This window comes from Saccopteryx bilineata, chromosome 3, assembly GCF_036850765.1.
Source record: "Saccopteryx bilineata isolate mSacBil1 chromosome 3, mSacBil1_pri_phased_curated, whole genome shotgun sequence".
Lineage (NCBI taxonomy): Eukaryota > Metazoa > Chordata > Mammalia > Chiroptera > Emballonuridae > Saccopteryx > Saccopteryx bilineata.
Window position 1 is genome coordinate 267,718,850 of NC_089492.1, and position 13,455 is coordinate 267,732,304.

General features: G+C 51.7%; 1 protein-coding gene across 2 annotated transcripts in view; it reads left to right on the plus strand.

Moving 5' to 3' along the window:
• CSMD2 (CUB and Sushi multiple domains 2) overlaps window positions 1-13,455 on the plus strand; it is a 606,087-nt gene that overhangs the window by 283,754 nt on the left and 308,878 nt on the right. For both annotated transcript variants that reach the window (XM_066269721.1, XM_066269723.1), the window contains exon 6: window positions 8,008-8,120. In XM_066269721.1, coding sequence (XP_066125818.1) covers window positions 8,008-8,120 — 113 coding nt within the window. The remainder of the gene's footprint in view (window positions 1-8,007; window positions 8,121-13,455) is intronic.

The window sequence follows — 13,455 nt, forward strand, 5'->3', positions numbered from 1 at the left end:
CGGTAGGGCATTCTCAAGTGAGACTTTAAGGGCAGCTGGTTTCCTCTTCTCCTGACCGTAAATTAGAAAAGGTGCCCCACTACTGAAAGCAAGAGAATGCTATTTGTTCGTTTATTCACTCATTCCTTCATTCATTCCAAAGCATCTGTGCACTTAACCAGCCCCACCGGAGCAGCTCCCCAGACTAGCGGGCACTCCCACGCCTTGATAGAGCTTCCTGACCATGCCCCGGGCACCGGCCCAGCTGCCTGTGGGCCGTCTCCCACCCCCACCCTCAGTGCCTGAGCACTCCCTGCTCCCACCAGCTGAGTCTTGCTCTTTCTGAGAATCAGATGGGTTTGTTGCCAGCTTTCTTGGTGCCAGTCATACTTGTTATTGTAATTATGTGATTTAAATTAAACATCACATAAACTGATGAAATATGAGTGTGAAAAGAAATATAGTTGCATCTATGGAAACTAAATTGAATGCTTTGGAGTAGCTCCATGAAGGGGAAGCTCTGGAAAGAATTGCTTCCTAAGTATTAGGTGTGAGTGAGTGAGGCAGCTGCACCCCCCGAGTCAGTTCCTGAGTAGGGACAGGGACCAGGTCTGTCCTGTTCGCCGCATCCCTGGTGCCCGGCACAATGTCTGGCACACCGCAGGTGTTCAATAAGTATTTTACTGGATGAGCTGTAGCCAAATCAGAAATGGTGAATGGTGCATTATGGGTGTAGTTTGTATAAGACAGGCAACGCAGAGGATGAGCCTTGGCCCTGCGTTAAATGGATTGGCAAATAAATGTACATTTCAGTATTTTATATTATAATGATAATGTTTAATTATCACTATAATGTTTAAGCTATGTATGCATTCTTTTATTATTTTCTACTTGGAAAAAGAATTTTATTTTTTTTTTATCAACCAACTACATCATGAGAAAAACTTCTATGGTAAATGTCAGTAAAATCTTTCCATAAAGGGCAAAATAAATATTTTTGGCTTTGTGGGTTACAGTTTCTGTCACAACTACTCAAGTCTGCCATTGTAGCATGGAAGCAGACAATATGCAAACCAGTGAGCATGTTCTTGATCCGATAAAACTTTCCATTCAAGCAGCCAACATGCTGTAGTCAGCCAGCCCCTTGTTCTGGGTGCCAGGCCCTGCGCCCTGCGCCCTGTGCTGTGCTGCTGGACATACCGGGAGAAAGACGGTCCTGTCCCTGCTCTTACAGAGCTCGCCTTCTACACAGGGCTGGGCAAATCAGACAATGACTATGATTTGATGTGCCCAGTACAATGGCAGGGGCTGTCCATGGGGCCAAGGGGACACAGTGGAGGGAACGGCTCCTCCTGTGGGGGGCAGGCAGGGAGAGGTGGAGAAATGGAGACGTGTGGTTAGTTTTATGGGACCAGTGATATTTTCCCAGGTAGTCAGGTGAGGCAACGGGAATGGGCATTGCAGGTAGAGAGAAGAGTACATGCAAGGGCACGGAGACAGGAAAGGAGCTGGAGTTGACGTGAGTGTCCTTGGAGAGGGAGGGCGTTAAAAAGGTTGAACATGATCCTGGAGCCAGGGGGCCTTCGCTGCTGGACACCCAGCAAGGCCAGGACTTGATCATGTCTCTCACAGAGTGTGCAAGGAGGGGAGGTGCAGGACAGAGCAGAAGGCTGTTGCTGGAGTCCAGGTGAGAGAGGACAAGGTGTGATGAGGCGGAGGAGACTTGGCCATGGCTGGCAAGGGGCTGAGGGCAGGAGGGGTGATGCCTGGGTTGGGTGACTGGGAAGATGATGACGATTAGGGGGACAGGGAACACTAGGAGCAGGAATGATTGGGGGACGCTTCGGTTTGTTCAGAGCAGAGTCAACAACCCCAAACACATATAAGCAGGTAGTCGGGAGTTGAGTCTTTATAGACTGCCTCAGGTCTAGGAGCTCTGTGCACATGTGGAGCCGGCACTTCTGGGAGCAAGAGCCTTGGGAAGCCAAAAGGCCTCTTTCCAAAACTAAGGCTGGAGATCGGGAAACCCTGGCAGCCCCATATTCAAAACAGGCTTGCTTTCCTCCCAGGGACTCACCCAGTTCTTGAGAAATATGTGCCATCATGGGTTTGTCTTGGGACAAGCATTTATCCTGACATAACAAGAGTCCTAGGAGTTTGGCTCGATGACAATGAATATGGAACTCATTTGTGGTGAAAAGGGAGTCAGGGTGAGTCAATAAAGCTCACTTCAGGGAGGAGAGGTAGCTTGGGTAGCAGGATGCTGGTGTCGGCCTCCAACCAGGGCCTTGGGGCCCTCTGGCCATGCTCAGGGCATTTCCAGAAGGATTTCCCTGGTTGCATCATGGTGTCCTCTCCATCCTCCAGGGAGGAGCACAGTAGGCAGGTAGGAAGGAAAGAGGGCTTGGGAGCGAGGACAGGGAGGGAAATACCTCCTGCGTTTCATGTTCTCCCTGGCCAGCCTCAGGGACGAGGAGCTGGTGTATGCTTGGCCCTGGGAGACAGAGAAGCTCCGAGTCTGACTCAGATTCAGGCAGGGCACCTGAGTGAGTTAAGCGATAACGCCCACAGGAGGGGCTCTGGGAGTCCAGAAGTCAGATGCTATTGACCGAGAGTGGAGGCTGCAGAGAGACAGGGACGTTGCAGCTGAGTATTGGAGGTTACAGGCCCAGAAGGGACCCCCCCATATCTAGGGAGCCACAGTGGGAGTGGCACCCACTGGCAAATACAGTGCCTTGTATACAATCTATGCTTGATGAGTAAGTGAATGAATGTTCTGAGGATGTCAGTTTTCAGGAACGCTGAGATTTAAACCAAGATCTCCTAACACTCCTCCCCCTCAGCTTACAATTAGGCAGCAGAGTCACTGCTGACAGCTTGTGGAGGTGGCTCTCAGCACCCCAACATCCGGACTGTAGGAGAAGCTTCTTTTTCTATTCATTTGATTTCTTATTGAATTTATTGGGGTCACATTGCTTTGCAAAACCATACGGGTTTCAAGTGTGCATCTCAACAAAACATCAGCTGCACACTGCATCGTAGGAGAAACTTCTTAAAAAGAAATGCTTTTCAAGAAGACTGCTGTGAGCTCTCCTGTTAGCCACAGAAGAGGTTAGAGCGTTCTGCAGAGGAACTCAAAGCCACTTTTCCCATAATCAACTACATGCATTAAAGGGAGTGATTTTCTTTTAATCCTCCCCAAGCCAGATTCCATTAATGAAGCCCCATTTAACGGAAGTCAATTTACCAAAAAGGAAAAAAAAATTGAGTGTAATTGCTTAAATACATTTTATGTGGTACTGCTATAGCAATTTCCTGGGTGAACTGAGAATTCCCCAGGCCCCCCATAGTGAAATTAATGTGGACAGAAAGGTTTGAAGGGGAGAATCTGTCTTTGTATTTCTCTCCTTTAATTATGGTTCTAAGATGGAGCAAAATTAAAGAGGATCCTGGTTGGGAGGAGGGTGAGAAACAACGGGAACAGAATGGAATCCATCCTAAACTGTTCTCCTGCCTTCCTTCATGCCTGCATGGATGTGTCAGGAGGATGCAGTGGCTGAGTACCTAGGCTGTGAGTGTGATGGCCTAGGTTTGAATCTCACCTCTGCCAGTTAATAACTGGGTGATCTTGAGCAGGTTACCTAACCTCTCTGAGCAGCCAGGTGGTACAATAGGAAAGGGCCTAAAAAGCAAATGCAAAAGCAGAAAAGCGCGCACACACACACACACACACACACAAAGCAGTGTGTGCACCAGTTCCCATAAGGTCTTCTATTTGGAAAATGGTATGTGTGCTGTGCACGTATGCACGCATGAATGCTCCGAGGGAACAGGCTCAGTGGGAGTCAGACCAGGAAGGCTTCACTGAGACAGTGACATTTGATCAAAGGCTTTAAGGAAGTGTGGGGGGTGAGCCAGGTGGAGGTCTGGGCAAAGAGCCAAGTAGCAGGCAGAGGGAATGTCAAGTGCAAAGGCCCTGAGGCAGGAGCAGGTCTGGCCAGTTTTGAACAGCAAGGAGACCATGTGGCTGAGCATAAAGAATGAAGAGAAGAGGAGAACAAGAGACAGGGGGAGGGGCCCTGGCTGTTTGACTCAGTGGTAGAGCATCGGCCTGGAGTGCAGAAGTCCCGGGTTCGATTCCCAGCCAGGGCACACAGGAAAAGCGTCCATCTGCTTCTCCACCCCTCCCCCTCTCCTTCCTCTCTGTCTCTCTCTTCCCCTCCTGCAGCCGAGGCTCCATTGGAGCAAAGATGGCCCGGGCGCTGGGGATGGCTCCTTGGCCTCTGCCCCAGGCGCTAGAGTGGCTCTGGTCGTGGCAGAGCATCGCCCCCTGGTGGGCAGAGCGTAGCCCCTGGTGGGCGTGCCGGTGGATCCCGGTCAGGCACATGCGGGAGTCTGTCTGACTGTCTCTCCCTGTTTCCAGCTTCCGAAAAATACAAAAAAAAAAAAAAAATTAAAAAAAAAATAAAAGAGACAGGGGAGGGAAGGCACACTGCCTTCTTTAAGGCCTGTTGGCCATACTAAAATCTTTTTTTTTTTTTTAGTTTTTTTTTTTTATTTACTTACTCATTTAGAGAGAGACAAAAGAGAGCGAGAAGGGGGAAACAGGAAGCATCAACTCCCATATATGTGCCTTGACCAGGCAAGCCCAGGGTTTTGAACCGGTGACCTCAGTGTTCCAGGTTGACGCTTTCTCCACTGCACCACCACAGGTCAGGCAGCCATAGTAAAATCTTTTACTCTGAGGATTTGTTTTTACTTAGCTCTGTTAAGGTACAATGTACCTAAAATAAGATTAGCCGTTTTAAATGTACAATTCTCTGAGCTTGGTCCAATGTGTACATCCCTTATAACTACCATCTTGTTCCCAATGTGAAAGATCTCCCCACCTGTAACTCTCAGCCCGGCTCTGGCCACCGCAAGCTGCTTTCCCTCACCGTCGATTAGTCTCTTCCGGAGTTTGACACAAATGGAATCATACAGTACGTGCTCTTTTCTACCCCTGCACGATGCTCTTGGGAGTCGTCCACATAGTTTCACGTGTCAGCGCTCTTTATTGAAGGGTTTTGGGTAAGGCATGACACCACCTCTACGGCAAAATCTGTTGTGATGCCTCCAACATGGGAAGCCCCCCAGTTCCTTCACAGATGCCAAGAAAACTCTCGAGTGTGCAACATTTATGTGCAAGGAGCAGAACAGAGCAAAGATGCTTGAACAATTCAGGGCCCTGAAAAGTTAAGCCTTGGGAATTTACAGTGAGCAGGATTCCTAGCAGCAGGTCACAGTGTGGGAGAAATAGTTAAGTTGGAAATGACCCTTAGGGCTTTGCTAGGCTCTACAGTTAGGGGGCGCCAGAGCAGATCCCAGGCTAGGGAAACCTCCGGGAGGGAGCTGACTTCTGGTTAGAATCTTCATCCTTGCTCCCGTCCTGCTCTTGGGACCCCCAGCACCCTCCCTTCATTCCATTTTGCAATAAACAGCTTTTGGTTTTGAATTATTCAGGTAATTTCTCGCTGCTCTTTTTTACTTCCCTTATGTAAATAGCCTCTAAGCTTTGCATTGAGATAGAATTGGATTTGGCCTGGAGAAAAAAAAAACACAACCCACAATACTGTTTGTGGCTCCTTAGAAAACTTAAATGACTCAGCCCGTAATAAACTATTTTAAATGGGATCTGGTGAAATACAGTAATTGATTTCTATAATAGCTCTTACCATAACAATATGTGGGTTATATTCCCGAAGTTTTAGTGTGTGTTAGCATTTTCATTATAGTAAAAACTCAGTGTTGCAGGTTGCAAAGCTCGTAGTTGGCTCTTTTGTTTCATAGGTATTTATGGAGACCTACCATGCTGGACCTCTTCTGTTGGCTCCTCCAGACCCTCTCCCTTCTCCCCTCCTGTAAGGTAGGGGGGGAGGGGGGGGCAGAGGCCATCACAGTGCAGGTTCATATTGGATTTGGGCAGACGGTAAAGGAACTGTGGAGCCAAAAAATGGTGGGCCATTCCGTTTATTAAAGTCTCTTAACAGCAGACGAGCAAACAGGCAGGGAAGACTGCTTCCCTCTCTCTCTTAGGGCTCCCAAGCCCCTCAGCACTCCAGACTCTGCAGGACTCATCATAGGCCCTCACAGCCTCAGCAGGGCCCCCAAGCCCCTCAGCTCTCTCTCGCCCCTTCTGCACTCCCAGAAGAGCAGGCTGGGGGAAATAACACCTTCTTCAGCAAACAACTGCAAAGACCCCTCCCAACTGGAAGAAGGCAATCCATAATGCAATCTGCTGCCCTGAGGGCAAGCACCTGCAGCCTTTCACAGGCCAGGCCACAACACAGACAGGGCTTAAGCGGGCAAACCTAAAAGCACTTTTTTACCCAATAGTTATTATCCTCATTTTATAGATATAGGCACAGAGGGCCTGTGTAATTTTTGTGGAATCACACCGCTGATCCCCCCCAGAGTGCAAGCTTCTTTATCACACGGCTACACTGCCCTCTCTGAGGAGTTATCTTAGTGAGACACACACCTAGAAGAATGGATTCGGATTTGAATGCAACACTGTGGCACCACAGAGGAGGAGCAGGACAGTTATACTGACTGAGCGAATACATGTCAGGTACTAGGCTAGGTTCTTTACCCATAAGGTCTCTCACTTATTCCCACAAACTGTTTGGGGGACTGGTGTTACTATTCTCATTCTCAGAGAAGTTAAGTCACCAGACTTAGGTCACATTGGGTGTTTGTTAGTAGTAGAAGCCGGATCTGAAGAAAAATCTGTGTGGCTTCAAAGCCACGGAGAGGGAGACATGCATTCCTGGGGACAGGGTGTCTGAGGGCTTCCCAAAGTCGTCTCTCAGTGACGTGAATGGTGCGGGTGAGGGTTACAGGAGGGTAGAGTCCAGGCAGAAAAGGCAAAGACATAGAGAAGGAGAACACAGGGGATGCGTAGGAGAGGTGCACAGTGTCCAGGGAGTGGGAGCAGACAGGAGTGGGCGGTGGTGCCGAGGGCAGGCACTGGGACATTCACTTGATTTGTGTGCAGGGAGGAATGGGGAAGACACTGTGCATCTGGCCAGCTAGGAGGCCGTAGGGGAGAGGAAAAGAGATGGAGGGGCTTTCTGGGGAGCGGGGGAATCCGCAGAGCAAGGACGGGTGTCGGATCTGAGGCCCCGTGTTGTGGAGAGCCCGAGTTGAGCAGAAGTCTGCAATCAGAGGACCGGATGGAAGGTTGGGAAGGCCAGTCCTGTGTAGACGCTGAAGAGCCCGGGAAGGTTCCTGTGCCCGGAGTAACTCTAGGAGCAGAGAGCTGACTGACCGGGAAGTTGGCTCAGGATGGCCGTTGGTCAGGAGGCTGGGGCAGTGGCCAGTGACGGTGACAGTGACCGTGGGAGATATCCTGGTGTCCCACCCGCTGAGCTGGATTGACTAAAATCCAGAGGAGCTAACTTAAGGGAAGAAGGGCAGACCAGAGGGACAGGGAGAGAAGCAGAGGAGACCCTGGGCCTGAGGAGTGACCCCACAGTGGGGTCACACCTGGGAAGGGCCACAGTGCCTACAGTGGTTGCCCAATGCCTTTCTCCCAACTAACCCCAGGGGGCTTGCTAGGGGCAGTTGAACCCCTGCCTGGAAATACGGCACTGAACCTCTGCCAGACAGCTGGATGTTGGTCCTCTGCATGGGCTCTGGACCTTGTATGGGGGGGGTTGGGGGGGTGGTCTGGATCTCTCCTGGGCATCTGCTGGGGTGGGGGTGGGGCTATGCTGGGAGGGCTGGACCTCTGCTTTAGACCTGAAGGACCCACTCCTTCCTCCGAGACACCTCAGGGAAATCCCGCAGGGGGAGGGGCCCCTGATGGCGACACCTCAAGCCTCTCACACCCCAGGCTACTGAGAGGGTGCTGGGCCCCGCTGCTGTCCCTGCTCCAGGCTCAGGCACAGGCCCGAGCACGCCCGGGAAGCAGGGAGACTCCTGGGTGCCCACTCCCCTGTCCCAACCATCCGCGGTCCCTGACCGGCCCCCTTCCTGTCCCCGCAGGTTCACAGGAGCCAGCCTCCCAGCCCCTGTCATCAGCAGCAAGAACTGGCTGCGGCTGCACTTCACCTCGGACGGCAACCACCGGCAGCGTGGCTTCAGCGCCCAGTACCAGGGTAGGTGGTCCGGGGCTCCGCGGTGGGCGGCAGAGGTGACACCTGGGGGAAGCTCCTCCTGCCCCAAACTGGGCCTGGTGCGGCTTCAGGGGCATACCTGCCCCACCCTCCATGTCCTGTGGTTGTTTGCAGACCCAGAGAGCGGCATATCTGCATCTGTACATCTGCCATGGTGGTGGGCCAAGCTGCCCCTCTGCAGGCCAGGCTAATCCTAACAGTTCACATCATGTTGGGCAGTTGATAAACATTATCCTATTTAACCCTCGTCATTACCCAGAGTAAATACTGTCGCCATTTCCGTGCTAAGGACAAGGAAACTGACACACAGAGAGGTTAAGCCAGTTTCTCACGGCCATCTGAACTGCCTTTTGAGGCTGGGGCTCACCCTCCTCAGAGGTGAGCTGCCTGGCCAGGATAAAGCGGAGGACAGCCACATTGCACTCTCTCCCATTTGGTGTAGAACACGATGCATTTCAAACCGTAGACAGGATCACATTAGGGAGCACAGTCACTCGGAGGCTCGACTCTGTGAGGAGCTGCCCAGTGGCCCGAGCGCAGACCTGGAATGGCAGGTGGAAATGGCAGGCAAGCAGATTTCCGTTCCAATCACGGAGCGCTAGCTGTAGAAAGGGGTGGGCCAACCCCAACACGGGGAGTTCTCCGTGACCTGACAACATTCCTTTCCAGCCTTGAGTATATGTGATATACACACCATTTACAGATAAACCTGATGGTCTGCTTCACCACTTGCTCATTAAACCTCTGTTACCAATTACAAACTGATGTTGGTTCTAATTGATTCAATAATGAACTTGGATTGCACACCTATAAAATACCAGGCCCTGTATGAGGCTCTGGGGAATCAAAAAAGGAGTAGGCTCACTTGCGAGTGAGGGTCGGACTGACAGGAATTGACTGAGGGACGGACTGAGGGACTGGCTGAGGGACTAAGGGACGGACTGAGGGACTGAGGGATGGACTGTGGGACTGAGGGACGGACTGAGGGATTGGCTGAGGGACTAAGGGACAGACTGAGGGACTGAGGGATGGACTGAGGGACTGAGGGATGGACTGTGGGACTGAGGGACGGGCTGAGGGATGGACTGAGGGACTGAGGGACTGAGGGACTGGCTGAGGGACTGAGGGACGGACTGAGGGACTGGGGGAGCAGGAGAGGTAAGTCAGCTCACATACACTGAAGACAGCCTGGCCTCACAGAAGAGTGAAAGTGAGCTGAGTGCCCGCCCCGCCCCGGGGGTACTGAGCAGGGAGCCACAGATTCCCAGAGACAGCCCCATCTTGTCCCTCCCAATCCTACCTTGGAGACACAGAGGCTGGGCCCACACACCGCCCACCCAGAGATGACGCTGGTGAGGCCAAGCCCCCCACAGGCCCCTGGGCCAGGCTCTCTGGCTAGAACTGGAGTACCAGCCGGCCGGGGGCAGACGCATTCCCTTGGAATGCTGAACCTTTTATGCACAGCCTCGTTGCCTCAGCCTTGGGTAGCAGGCCACCTTTGAAATATTGAAAAAATAAACATGAAACCCACCTGTTCTGATGAGCTTCACAGAGCCTCGCTCCTAGGCCCCCCTGGAGACAACGCCCACTGCCCAGGCCGCGGGTGTGCGGCACCTGCTGACACGGTTTCCCTGCAGTTTCTGAAACAGGAAGGCGGCATGAGTGCTGTCACTACACCTGATTCGATAGGTGTGGGTGTTTCTCATGTTTCAGTTTTCTGAGGGCCCACTTGTCTTGGTCATAGGTTTAGGTTTGATGCCAGACAGTAGGCAGTGAGAACCCAGACCAGGAAGGCTCCGGAAAGTCAGGAGTGCACGGATTGCACACCTCCTGTGCGCCAGGCCCTGCATGAGGCGCTAGGTGTGCCTTGCCCCGTTTGGGCTTCCCCACGGCATGGTGGCAAATGTGTTTTTTTTGTTTTTGTTTTTTTTGTATTTTTCCGAAGCCAGAAACGGAGAGGCAGTCAGACAGACTCCCGCATGTGCCCGACCGGGATCCACCCGGCATGCCCACCAGGGGGCGATGCTCTGCCCATCTGGGGCATTGCTCTGTTGCAACCAGAGCCATTCTAGCGCCTGAGGCAGAGGCCATAGAGCCATCCTCAGCGCCCGGGCCAACTCTGCTCTAACGAAGCCTCAGCTGCGGGAGGGGAAGAGAGAGACAGAGAGGAAGGAGAGGGGGAGGGGTGGAGAAGCAGTGGGCGCTTCTCCTGTGTGCCCTGGCCGGGAATCGAACCTGGGACTCCTGCACGCCAGGCTGACGCTCTACCACTGAGCCAACCAGCCAGGGCCGGCAAATGTGTTCTTAACTCCCGTTTTCCAGATGAGGAAGCTGAGGCTCCGAGAGGCTCTGTGACTAGCCCAACACACACGGGCCACGCTGCCGCTAAGTGGCGAAGCTCAGCCTTGCAGGCCCGTGTGACTTTGCTGCAGAATCACAGGCCCTTCTCCTGTGGTACTCCGGGTATCTTACCTTTCCTATTTGACTGTGAGCTTTTAAACTTTGTTTTGTTAATCTCACCGTTCTGCAAAAAAAATCATACATTTTCCATCACAACCCAGTACACACATAGATCTGTAGAACTGAAAGCAAAATGTCACCGAGTGGTATTTACCCTGATTAAACGTGAGGCACCCTGAAATTTTCTTTTCCAATTTTTAATGTTGCAACCTCTAAAAGAATTCCAGAAATCTGTAGCAGGGAGCAACCTGCAGCCTGAAAACCTGTTTCACGTATGAACCTCCCAGAGCCAGCCCTGCCTCGCCCTCTCTCTGTCGTCCTCAGTGCAGCCCTGGATGGGGCACGCACACTGGAGTGTCCGTGTTTATGAGGGGCCTTCTTTCCTGGTGTCAGGCGCTGCACAGTTATTGCTTCATTTGATCATAATAGCAACTGCATGAAGTAGGTACTACCGTCAGCCCCGTCTTATAGGGGAGGGGTGAGAGGGGCAGAGAGAGTATGTGGCTGGCTCAAGGTCATCAACAGTGTGTGGGACCTATGATTTGAACCCCAGCCGGCAGCAATCATCTCGATCCAGTGTGCTTCTGTCCCAAGGTGTGTGCTGATTGTGGCAATAAATGATTCTCCTCGGGACTTTCTTTTCCTAGGATTTTTCCAGACTGTGTGTGCATAGTGAAAGGGTATACACTAAACATTTAGTAATCCAGTTGGGGGATCCATCAGGCGGGGTTTCACAACTTCAGCACTGTTGACCTTGTGGCCTGGATAATTCTGTTTGAGGACTGTCCTTGCATTGGAGGATGTTTAGTGGCATCCCTGGTCTCTGCCCTCTAGAAGCTAGATGCCAGTGGCATCCCTCTCCCCCCACACACATACATATACACATACACACACACCCAATCAGGACAACTGGAAAGTCTACAGACATTGCCAGATGTCTCCTGAGTGCAAAATCACTCCTGACTGAGAACCACTTCTCTAGAGGAGTGAACACTTTGGAACTACTGAAGACCAGTCTAAGTTATCCTGCTGGCCAATCCAGTCCAAAAGGGTGGCAAAGATAGGTTTTACTCAGGGGTCTAGCAAGAGGAAGAAGGCATACTGCCTGGCTGCTGAAACAGAGAGTTAGTGAAGGGGCCAACTATTGAGGTCAGGATGGATTGAAGGAATCCATGGGGTGATGAGGGCCCCAGGGACCAAACAACAGAGATGCCTTTACTAGGGATAGGACCAGGGGCGGGAAGAGTGAGCGCTGGAGCCATTGAAAAGGGGCCGATTGGCAGAACTGGGGAGCCTGACCATGGCCAACCCACAGTGTAGGAGGAAGCCCCTGAAACTAGCAGTCAGATAGCTCCCTCCTCCCTCCCTTATATATGCTGTGTCTTCTCCCTGCCGACCCAACAGGAAGCCAGGAACAAGGGCGCACCTGCCCTGCTCTGTGGCCTGGGAGTCTCACCCACTCTACCAGTGGGCTCCCGTGTTCTCTAGTCGTCCACGGAGGTCGGCCTCTGGGGAAACAGGGCGGGACAGAGAGGCCTGAAGAGCGGGCCTGGGGAATCACCATGCAGGGTCCGCTTCACCTGCGCTCAGCTGTAGGGCGTTAGCATCACAGTGATTTATGGCGCTTCTGAGCTAATAATTACCAACTTCTCGTTGTATTGATGAGGATATTATCCCAGAGAAACAAAAAATAAATTAAATTCATGAATAACCTACAACAGAGCACGTTCAATTCTTGTCTCGGCACAGTCAGAATTCAAGATTGTCTGTGGCCACATACAATTTTTTTTTGTATTTTTCCAAAGTGAGAAGCAGGGAGGCTGACAGACTCCTGCATGTGCCCGACCGGGATCCACCCAGCATGCCCACCAGGGGGCGATGCTCTGCCCATCTGGGGGTGTTGCTTCCTTGTGACTGGGGCCATTCTAGAGCCTGAGGCGGAAGCCATGGAGCCATCCTCAGAGCCAGGACCAACTTCGTTCCATTGTAGCCTTGGCTGCGGAAGGGGAAGAAAGAGACAGAGAGGAAGGAGAGGGGGAAGGGTAGAGAAGCAGATGGGTGCTTCTCCTGTGTGCCCTGACCGGGAATCAAACCTGGGACTTTCACACATTGGACCAATGCTCTACCGCTGAGCCAACCGGCCAGAGCCCACATAATTTTGACTAATGCCGCAGGGTAGCCTAGGGTCTGAGCTCTAGTCTGGCTCTGCCTCTTGGTGGCCATCAGAAGGCTGGTGAGCGTATATATTTTAAGAAGCATTTTCTGTGTGACACTACCCTGCAACAGCACAGAAAGATGAACACAGCCAGACCAATATCTGCTCTAAAGCAGGACGGGTTAAGTAAAAAGAGGGACAGACACAGATCTGTAACTTCTGTCCAGCATGAGAAGAGCTGTTATTGAAGCCCCATCAAGGACTAGGACTAGAGAGAAAGGGGCAATTAGTTTTGCTGGAGGCCCTTAAGAAAAGCCACCAAAAAAAAAAAAAAAAGTGGCAATGACTTCAACATGGGTCTGAAAATGATGCTAGGCAGACAAGGGAAAGAAGCATGTGAGGTAGAGCGAAGGCAAGACAGTGTTCGGTCTAAAGGACCACAAATATTTATGTGTCTCTAGAGCAGAGATGGGCAAACCGCAGCCCGCAGGCCAGATCCAGCCCTCTGCCTGTCTGCGTGGTCCTCCAGCTCAGAATGAATTTTCCATTTCTAAACACTTGGAGGAAAAGGTATCAAAGGAAAAGATTTCATGACACAAGAAAACTGTGGAAAATTTACATTTCAGTGACCGCAAATAAGGGTTTATTGGAATGCAGCTTCGCCCACTGATTTACGAGTTGTCTGTGGCCGCTTTAGCACGA